The 11,532-nt window shown below is 33.6% G+C and overlaps 3 protein-coding genes across 3 annotated transcripts; 1 reads left to right on the plus strand and 2 right to left on the minus strand.

The window, feature by feature from the left end:
* Positions 1-2,212: 2,212 nt before the first annotated feature.
* LOC145566149 (F-box/kelch-repeat protein At3g23880-like) lies at positions 2,213-2,794 on the minus strand. Its single transcript, XM_081625671.1, has one exon. It carries the CDS (start codon positions 2,792-2,794, stop codon positions 2,213-2,215), a length of 582 nt encoding a protein of 193 aa, XP_081481797.1.
* A 4,901-nt stretch (positions 2,795-7,695) lies between these two features.
* On the minus strand, positions 7,696-8,829 carry LOC145566150 (putative F-box protein At3g24700). The gene has a single exon (XM_081625672.1). The coding sequence runs from the start codon at positions 8,827-8,829 to the stop codon at positions 7,696-7,698; it is 1,134 nt and encodes a 377-aa protein (XP_081481798.1).
* Positions 8,830-9,698: 869 nt separating this feature from the next.
* LOC145566151 (uncharacterized) lies at positions 9,699-11,240 on the plus strand. Its single transcript, XM_081625673.1, has one exon. The coding sequence runs from the start codon at positions 9,699-9,701 to the stop codon at positions 11,238-11,240; it is 1,542 nt and encodes a 513-aa protein (XP_081481799.1).
* The last annotated feature ends 292 nt before the right edge of the window (positions 11,241-11,532 follow it).

Here is an 11,532-nt window from a genome sequence, read left to right on the forward strand (position 1 = left end):
AATGAAATATATTCAATATGGGTAGATCTTTTTGAAACGCTCGAAGCGACTAACACTATGAAACGGAGGGAGTAGTAAACAACAATAATTAACCTTTATTCATATCGAAGTAAGCATGTATCATATTATTTTTATATTTATTACTCACTTTTTATTTTATTTTTTCTTAGTGTTAAATATTGTTTAATATTTTTACAACTCTATTAAAAGCAAGGAATTAAAAAAAAAAAAAAGGAGTAAAAAATGAAATCATATAAAACACAGTAAAATTCAAGATCATGCAAATAAGTTATTCAAGAAAAATTGCAAGATCGAGATAGATTTAATTACACATTATTGGCTTTACATCGAGCTTTCAATTTTTGCAATTAAAAAAAAAACGTACAAATAAATGTGTTCCTAATTTCTATAATTTTGTAGCTTTTAAACCAATTTCAACTAGTTTAAGACGTGAAATCTTCCCTTGAGAAACTTGTGATCGATTGCTGTCCAGTCCCAAAAAAAAAATTTCAAGTGAGTAGGTGTGCTCCAATCCCTTCATTCTGTTTTTGAATCAACCACATGCCATTATTTTAGCAATCACAGCAGACTTGTTTACAGAAAATTTCGTTTAATACAATAATATATGATCTAACCTTTAGTAGTCATTATTGCTCAGCTAGTTGTAATGGTCATCTGCTGTCTTGGTTATTTTCAGCTGGCATAGACATTTTCATTTTGCATAAATCAAGTATCCAACTTACTTTGCTATTTAATTCATGTAGTATTAGGCACTGTTTTCTTTCCATTGATTTATATGTTTTTGCAACCAGATTTTATCTGGTGTAATTGCGTGTTTGCACCCTAATATAGACTGGACTAGGGAAACCTGATTGATTTTAGTTCAATTTGTACTGAACAAGTACATATGTTTCTCAGCTCTCATGCTGCAGCCTGCAGCTATTTTCAATCAACTCATATCATCTAATTATTAGTTCTTTCTGGTTAGTTTATCTTGGAGTGATCGAGTAGCCCATTTATTCTTACTATCAGTTATCCATGTACAAAATATTGAACTTAAAGTAAAAATGTCTTCTCATTTTAAATTCAACTTATGAGAGTATATGATGACTTGCTACGGGTGTGACCCAAAATCAGGATTCCAACAACTAGACGGTCCAAGTACGACCATTGTGACTATATTAGTAATTACGGAGTAATATTTAGAATGATTTTGAGAACACATTCAAACAAATATTTTAACTTCTAATTTCTCAATCAAACAACACAGATGACCTTAAAAGAAAAACACCTAGTAATAAGAAAAAAGCACCGATACAACATTAATCTAACATTAATTTGTGATTTATACACATTATTTATCATGAATTAGCATATAGACAAACTGAAGGACGTTGATAAATAGCAACCGCGCGCTACAACATAGAATAAAATAATAGATCTACAGTAACCCATACCAAACCGTACTGCAAAGATAGATGATTTGCAATTACAATCAAGATTATTATCATATAAATAAGGAGCAAAAATAGTTTAAAAACTCAATAAAGACATATTGTCATACAATGCAAACAATGTGAATCTACGTTTGGACTTGTATAGTTGTATGTTAAATTAAAATCATTTCCTGAAGCCTTCATTTCTCCTCCTCTTCGGACCGATTAAATATTTATCATCAACTCTTGGTTCATCAGTTTCTCTTTGTGGAAGGGGTGTGAAAGTCTGCCTTTTAGATACTCTGCTCATCACCAAGCTCTCCACATACGTATCCAAATATTGACAATAACCCGGAAGAGAATTACTTAAGTATTGTCTTTGATTATTCGCGAAATTATAAGAGCTGATGCTCTGATGGCGACCCACCATAAGTACAGTTTTGTTGTTAACATAATGAATCTGAGAGCAATGCCAATAATCCTCGTCATATCCATCTCCGGAAAACCAAAGTCGCCACGACTCGTTTGCACCATCCTTTTCCAGTATCCATATGCGACTACTTTGCAAAGACAATCTGCAAACTGCTATCGAGTCACCGAGGAGGAAAACATAACTCCTATTATTCCAAAGGGAATCCGGAATTTCCAAAATCTTAAGTTTCTCAGTATCGAAGTCAAATCGATAGAGAGCTTCAGATGTATAATAAAATCCAACCCAATATACAGCCCCTTGACAGAAAACACTTCGTTCTTCCATCGTATAAAAACATGATATTTCAACAAAAAAACCCAGATTTAGTTTTCATCTTCCAACTATGATCGTTGAGCGAATATACAGCAATGGGTACTTCTACTACATCCTTTATTGATTTAAATCCTAGTTCAAAAGCAACCACTTTATAGCCATTACAAGAAGGAGCATATCCAAGAACATATCTTGCGTTGTGCAACTCCAAAGGGCAAGGGGGAAGAATCAAAGATTTCCTAATAGACGGGTTCCACAGTCTCAAGGGACTTTGAGGGCGGAAAGGGTAGGACGGGTACTCTGGCTTCATCAATATTAACCCATTACAACAATTATGCAGAGAGTAATTAATAAATCTTTCATATAATTGAGCAGTTTTAATTAATGAACCTATACCAGTAATACCACTAATACAATGTATTGTACCCTCATAATAAGTTTCTCTTGATCTCTTTGCATAGGCCTCATGCATTAATATAAGATTTTTATTAGTATTGTAAACTTTAAGATGCATATTGATGAAATCTGACGAATCGATCATAGATCTCCAAGCTTTACAAACACATCTGAATCTAAGAAGGGTTTTCGCCGGCAGCATCGCCAATATCGCCATTATTAAATCCCATGGCAAGTACTTAGGCTCTGATAAATCCATCAATCACCCTTACTCACAATGAAAATTTGGCAAAATGTATGTAGCAGTAAAGATCTATAACCTAAAATTGACTTTTCATTAAGCTTCCACACAATTTAGGGCCTGTTCATATTTACTTAATTTCAGTTCAGTTCAGCTCCAATCAGTTCAGTTCAGTTCAGTTCAGTTCAGTTCCAATCAGTTCAGTTCAGTTCAGTTCAGCTCTTAATTTCCCTCTCACATAAAATATTCATTTCAGCTCAATTCAGTTCAGTTCAGTTCAGTTCAGTTCCAATCAGTTCAGTTCAGTTCAGTTCAGCTCCAATCAGTTCAGTTCAGTTCAGTTCAGCTCAGTTCAGTAAATATGAACAGGCCCTTAGGGTTACCTAAAACTTTTCTTCCCTACCAAAAATAACTGGATATATTTTTAATAAAATAAATAAATAAAACAATTTAGGCCCGTTCACTTCACTTTTTTTTCTGAACTGAAATTATTTTTAATGAACTGAAATTATTTTTGCTGAACTTAATTTTTTTACTAAACTTAAATTATTTTTACTGAATTGAAAATATTTTTGCTGCATTGAAATCATTTTTACTGAATCTCTATTATATTTCTCTTTTACATTTACTGAATTTTACTGAACTGAAATTATTTTTACTGAATTGAAATTATTTTTGCTAAATTGGACTTATTTTTACTGGACTGAAACTATTTATTATTTTTTTAAGGTGAAGTGAACATGACCTTACACCAAAAAAATTTAGGAAACATGTTACATCGAGTTGGGAGATGAAGAGCAAAATTAAATATTAGTGTGCAATTTGTAAAATACCAAAAATACTCTTTCACTTTGGATTTTTCTTTGTATCTTTAAGAAAAGGTTGTTAAGCTCTTGTCAAAAAAAAAAAAAAAAAAAAAGGTTGTTAAGATTTTTTTTTTTCATATAAATTAAATAAAGGAAAAATAAATTTTCTTAGTAAATTAAATACAGAGTAAATTATTTTTTTTATAAAGAATTACAATTCAATGGTTAAATAGTGCTGTGATTTTAAAAGAAGATTTTTATTTTTTGTTTCTGATAATAAGATTGATTTTATAGGAAATAGAAGATAGAAAACTAGATTGTACTCCCTATGTTTCTAAAATTACTTTCCGTTTGGAATCTTAATAAAAGCATCTTATATCCCAAATCGGAGTATATGTTACTATATAAATACTTAACACATGCATATATCTTATTTTAAATAGATAAGAAAAATTTGTGAATAGCAGTCCTTTAAAGTTTGTACTTTGCAAATTGCAGTCATTTAAAAAATTCGCAAACTATATAGCCCAAAAGTACGACATCTTGTTATATACACCCGGGTGTACCGTACACCCATGTGTATTTTGTTCTCATTTTGATGATTGTTTTTTATTTAATCATCAAATGAAGAGCAAACGCTAAGCTTGAGTTAGTTGGGTGTACGATACACCCGGATGTATATAACAAATTCTACAAAAGTACTAATAAATTGAAATCCAATTCGATCATTTCATCGATTTACGTGATATTCCGTTAAGGTTTTAGGAGCCATTTTAGCTCTTGAGTAGTTGAGTGAAATTGGAAAATAAAATTAATATAAGGGCCTCATTTTCACGGCAAAAAATAATTGCACACAAATCGAGACATTTTTTATATGCAAAACGAGGCACTTGTGTTTTTTTTTTTTTTTTTGTTTTTTTTTTGTTTTTTTGCCATTCCGAGCTTAATTTGGGTTCTTAAGGGCTAAAATGACCCCTAAAACCTTAACGGAATATTTTTCAGTATGCAAATCGATGAAAAAATTAAATTGGGTTATAATTTACAATTTATTAGTACATTTGGGCAACAATTTGCAATTTTTTTTAAATGGCTACAACTAGAAAATTTTCCAATAGATAAATATGTATATATATATATATAGTATAATCTTAAATACGATATAATTTGTCAAAAAAAAAAAAACAATAAAAAACGATATACACTATATACTTGTATATATATACCGTATGACTTTGCCAATCCTAATTGTTACTCCGCATAATTTTTTCCTAAATATACAACTAGAGATATTAATCAATTAAGGTTATTCGCAAGAAAGTAGGTGTGGCAGATATTGCAGATAAACTAAGAGAAAACCGGCTGCGTTGGTTTCGGCATGTAAGACGGAGACCCAAGGGTGCACCGGTCAAAAGAGTGGAAGAGTGGGACCATGAGGGCTTAAACGAGGGAGAGGGCGACCAAAAATGACTTGGTTGGAAGGAGTTAGGAAGGATATGAGGTATATGGATTTGCATGAGGATGAAGCATTGGACCGTAAGAGATGGAGGAGGAAGATTTATGTCGATGACTACACGGAATAATCAAATTTGGTTCATGTTAGCCAACCCTACTTATGGAATTAAGACTTTGATTGATTTATTGATTGATTCACTCTCTAATAACCAATTCCCTATCTTGAACAAGTGCTCAAATCGTACGACCATGGTGCAAGGCTGCTCCTATAATTAACTAAAAATGCTTCTTGGATAATAATGAACCAAAAAAGTTCTCACAAATTAACATGTACTACGTAGAACACTTGATTATAAAGAGAAGATCATGAATTCATGGACAATATTGATAACTCTATTTGCGCTAAGTCAGAAGCCAAAATTCAAAATAAGAAAGACACCCTTCAATAATGTACTGTAATAAGTCATGGCTAACAATTGCATCACTGACTCACTAAGCATTAAGCATTTAAGCACTGTCAGAGCTTTTAAATGTATGTGATTCACAACATGAATGTTAGCAACCTAACCACAACAAACGACAGAGCATCGAATAAAGAAACTGGGAATGATTGATGATGGCAGTAGACTTCAAATAAGCAGTAGTTTAAGTACAAAAGACAGATTCTATGGCGTCCGACAATGTGTATGAATACAAAGAACCAATGTTAAAGCACAAAGTGATTCAGATATTCATGGGAAGGCAGAGTAATTAGGTCAGCTTGCTGACACTTTAGCATTTTTTTTACAATAGCAAATCAAAGCTGACACTTTACAAAGGAAGCAAGAAGAGGAAATTTGCAATATCATGTAGGCCATAAAGTTAAATTATTAAATGAAAAACCAATATTATGTACCAATTGACTGGATCAAGATACTGATAACTCCTGATAGAGCAAAACACTTTGACGGTTTTACCTTCAACGTAATATAATTCTCCCACTTCACCCCAAAAGAAAAATAAATACTCGTAATACTTTTATAGAGTAACATATCTACTGTTTCATCATTTTAATATGAGCCATAAAAATCTATACATGAAACAATAATATCTCTACATGTTCTACTAGTAAAAAGATAGTACCTAATATAAGCTAAACATTTTAACCATGGAATGCTGACTTCTAATGCAATATCTGTAAATAGTAAATAGCAACAAGAAATCGAGAACTAGTAACTTTTAGTCTCTACCTGGTGCAAAGTACTCGTAGTATTCTAGAACAAAATAAACCTATTAACACAGGAGGCCGAATAAGTGGAAAACTGAAACAGAGTATCTACCACAAGTTTAAAAAAAAAATGTCTATTTCATTGACACCAATGGCAATTAGATAGACTTTATAGCTTCATTTGGTACTAAGTTAAACTCAAGGACAGTTTTGCTGTGGACAAAAAAAGTATAAAATGCACAATATAAACATAGGGGTAGCAAATGACTCTTGGACACCATAATAATGTAATCCAAAGTCTGAAAGAGTTTCTGTTTTGTTTGGACTTTTAAGTAACCGCTTTTATAACCGATCATATAAGCAAATTTCATATTCCAAAAATGATGGTCAATGCAACTTCACATTTGTATGATTAAGCGGATTGCAATTATATCAATTTTCTTTATAAAGAGATCAAACCATAACCCAACCCTCTCAACTATGGTTGTATCATACTCTAATAGCATCATCATCCAGCAAATGTGAATAATCAACTAGCCTAGTACACTAAGTACAGGGCAAAAAATGATAATCTGTGAAATTCAAAAGCAACGAAATAAGGTATTTAATAAACCAATGCGTTGTAAGATATAAGTAGCCAAATAACAATTCAAACGTTTTTCCGAAAATGAAAATTTAAATTAGGAAAATTTGCAAATTGCAGCCATTTCAAGTTTATATTTTGCAAATTGCAGCCATTTAATTTTTTTTTTTTGCAAATTGCAGCCCAAAAGTTCGTATAAATTGTAAATTGCAGCCCAATTCAACTTTTTTTTTTTTTATCGATTTACATGTCGAAAAATCTTCAATTAAGGTTTTAAGGGCCATTTTAGTCCTTAGGGAACTGAATTGAGCTCAGAATTAGCAAAAAAATAATGTGTCTCATTTTTAGAGTTTTCCACAAATCGATATATTTTTGTTACGCAAAACGAGACACTTATGTTATTTTTTTGCTAATTTCGAGCTCAATTCGGACCCTTAAGAATTAAAATGGCCCCTAAAACCTTAATTGAAGATTTTTCGACATGTAAATCGATGTAAAAGTTGAATTGGGCTACAATTTACAATTTATACGAACTTTTGAGCTGCAATTTGCAAAAAAAATTTTAAATGGCTGTAATTTGCAAATTTTCCTATAAAAAAATATGAGCATACTAAACTTAGCCCCAGATTAAGATCATCTCCAATCGCCATTAAGGGTCTGTTCTCATACGTTTATTTTCAGTTCAGTTCTTTTCAGCTCAGCTCAGTTCAGTTCAGTTCAGCTCCGCTCTTAATTTCCTTTTCTTATAAAATATTCATTTCAGTTCAGTTTAGTTCAACTCAGCTCAGTTCAGTTCAGCTGAGTTCAGTCAATGAGAGCAGGCCCTAAGTCAACTAAAATCAGTTTCATGGGAAAGATTTTTCCCTTCGTTTCCCTTGTGCAATACTAAGCTCTCCACAAAAGTCTCAAGAGATTTACACCCATCAATATCCAAATGTTGTATAAGATGACTTCTAAAATTATAAGAATACAAGTTAGGACTTCTCTGTACGAAAAATGTATTCTCCTCAACATGGAAAATCTTTGTAAAAGTACTACTTTTAAAAAACTGAAGAGCTGACAAATTTGAATCTCCATTATACCACAACCGCCATGATTTCTCTCCACCAACCTCTATCAAAACCCATATGCAGGTATGTTCAGATGACATACTGAAAACTGCTATTGACTCACCAAGTACAAAATTAATTTTAACCTTATTTTGTTTTGCAGCATCAGGCAACTCTACAAAGCCAAATTCCTCGGAATCAAAATCAAATGATGCAAGATGAGTCTGTAAGCCTGAAGCAGGATCAGAGCTGTACCAATCAAATCCTAAACAGTACATAGAACCTTTTAAATAAATAACATTCCCAAGATACAAAATTAAAATCCCTGGAATGTGGACATCCAATCTATCATTAATCCTCCAAAGGTGGTCATTGAGGGAATAAACCGCAACTGAATACTCGGTAGACTTAATAAACCCTAAAGCAAGCACCTTATAATCATTCATAGACGGAACAAAACCCAGCCAATAATGTAAGAAATTATGTTTTATAGAAATAAAAGGCCAAGATGGAATCAACCAGAACTTTCCAATAAAGGGATTATACAAACCAATGTCATGGATAACATTAACACCAAAGTATCTAATCAAAATCAACCCATAACAACTACCTAAGACAAAGCAATAGTCAGGAATTTTGACAAGCACGTCAATTTTCCTAAGTGTGTCACTGCTATGAATGCTATATCTCTTACCCCAATCTGCGGCTAACAAATAAGTTTGACTGCGATTGTTGTTGTAAATTTGAAGATGAAAAGGAATGAAATCAGAGGAATCAATTAGAGAACACCAGGTTTTGCAAACACACCTGAATCTCATTAGGGTTTTCGCCGGCAGCCTGGATAAGATCTCCCTACACAATTCCTTCGGTAAATCCGGTAATTCGTCGTCGGATGTTGTCTTTGATTTAGCCATTGTAATCGAATTAGGCTAAACTGAGACTGTGATTGATGAATTGAAGAAGACCGATTGGGGTAATCCAAGCTAATCTAATACTTCCTCCGTTCTTTATTACTTGAACCGCTTTGACTTTTACACTATTCACCGCCCCTTCTTTGACCATCTTTTATGAATAATATGTAAGGAAAAATATATTCATGTATGATCTTTTTGGATTCGTCTCAATAAGTACTATCATAATACTACCTCCGGTCCACTTTACTAGCAACTTTGAGGCTGATTACAGAGGCCGAGGCAAAACTTTTAAGGGGTGAATTAGAAAAAGTAAGGGTATGTAATTAGGAGATTAAATTGGAGGGAATTGTTGTGGTCCCCTTTTTGACTTTTGTAACCCATTGTACTTTTGTGAAAGTAGTGGGAAATTCCCACCCTTATTTCCTGGCAGTGAAAGAAAGTAGTGGGAAAATTTTTTTCCCACCTTCTTTCCCTCCCAAATTTTCTCCAAATTTCAAATTTTTTACCAAGTTCCCCCAAAATTCAAATTTACCAATTCAATTCAAACAAAATGCCCTATGTAAAAGCAGGGCTTCCCTTCCAATTCCCCATTTTCAAAAGATCAGTTTTAGGGGAATTGGGGAGGGGGGAGGATAAATTCAAGTACGATTACATCACAAATTAGTTTAGTAAATCCAAAATGCAGTCAGCCCTATCAAATTACAACCATCTAAATCTAGATTAGTTAAATCCTAATTCCTGAAGTTGTGTTAGTAGATGCAGCTTCATTAATTACAGGAATAGGCTCCGTTGAAGACCGTCCAAAAACCACCAGCCGCCACTTCATCACCAAAAAGCAATCCTGAAAAATAAAAAAAGGGAAGGGACTCATGGCAGAGTTCATAGACGAACTTATGGATGAGTTTATTCAACAACAGCAGCTCATGGAAGATGAATTGAACGAAGAACAATTCATCCAAGAAGAGTATCAATGGTCGTCAGGTTCAGATCAGGAACAAGACCAACAACATGAAGATAATGATGCAGATGGATATGATGCAGATGATGATGCAAACCAAGAAGAGCTACAACACTATGTCAGAGCAAACAGAGAGATGACAGTAGAACAGAACAGAGCAATTGTTGATGAGATTATGTTGCACATGGAGGGGGACTCACTGCCAAGAGGCTTTTTAGCCAATTTGGCAAGAAAACATTCAGTGCACAAATATACAACAACAAGATGGTTTCAGGTAATAAAACATTCTCTAGCACAAGGTATTGTTGTTGATGTCAATACAAAAAAATTAGGCAGGACAGGACGTAAAGCAAAAGAATACACAGATGAGTTCCTGACTTCTGTACCATTGTGCAAAAGAACAACTGAAAGGGGATATGCTGCTGCACTGAAAATACCCAAAATAGCATTGTATAGGCTTAGGCAGCAAGGTAGGCTGAGAACACACACAAGCACAAATCACCCAGCATTGACAGAGAAGCACAAAGTGTCAAGACTAAAATGGGTTTTAAGTTTGATACATCCTGTACCAGCTGTAGGGGACCCAACATTCACTGATTTGCAACAATGGATACATTTAGATGAGAAATGGTTCTACATTAATCCAGAAACAATAACCTTCTACCTACTGCCAACAGAAGATGATCAATACAGGGCACAACAATCAAGGAGGTTCAAGATCAAAGCAATGTTTATGGGAATGATAGGGAAGCCATTGTTTGATGATGAAAACAACATGATACATGATGGGAAATATGGTCTTTTTCCTTTTGTAAAGTATGAAATGGCCAAAAAGAAAAGCAAGAACAGAGATGCAGGGACTCTAGAGACAAAGGCAATCCAAAGTGTCACAAAAGAGTGCATAAGGAAGATGCTGCTAACACATGTCATCCCCACAATCTATGAGAAATGGCCACAACAGCTACCAAAGGACATCATCATACAATGGGATAATGCTAGGCCTCATCAGGTGCCAAAGGATGAAGAATTTCAAGCAGCTTGTCATGTACATGGGTTTAACATTCAATTCATTTTCCAACCAGCTCAATCACCAGAAACAAATGTTTTAGATTTATGCTTGTTTAGTGTGATTCAATCATTACAATATCAATCATTTCCAAGGAATCTAGATGACTTAATCAAGGAAGTTGCTAGAGCTTTTCAAGAATTTGATCCTACATTGAACAAGTACACATGGATCACACTTCAATCATGCATGATTAAGATACTAGAAAAGCAAGGTGGTAATAACTTCTCTCCCCCACACATGAAGAAGAGAAGTTTGGACAGCCAAGGTCTACTACCACAACTACTTCAAGTTGACAGGGATCTCATTGCTCAGGTAGTCCATTTTTTGGACACAATCACAATTACAGAAGATGATCAAGGGCACATGAAAGTAGATGCAGACTGATACATGTGCATCACTTTTGGAAGGATAGTATTAGGGGACTTAAATTTGACTGCCACACATAACCTTTTCCTTTTCAAACAACTTTTTGAGTTAGATTATGTGTAGGTTATGTGTACTTTTGGTAGATACAAATGGATCATTTATTTTGCAGTCATGTAATCAGTCAAGTTCATATCTTTTGATTAAACAAACATTTAAAAGTAAAAGTGTATCTTTGTTTATTTTTTAAAACCTATTATTTCCATCAGAATGGGTGTATTTTCAGTCAAAGCTTTAGTGAGTGTTGGTACCT

Source organism: Chenopodium album, chromosome 11, assembly GCF_948465745.1.
Source record: "Chenopodium album chromosome 11, dcCheAlbu1.1, whole genome shotgun sequence".
NCBI lineage: Eukaryota > Viridiplantae > Streptophyta > Magnoliopsida > Caryophyllales > Amaranthaceae > Chenopodium > Chenopodium album.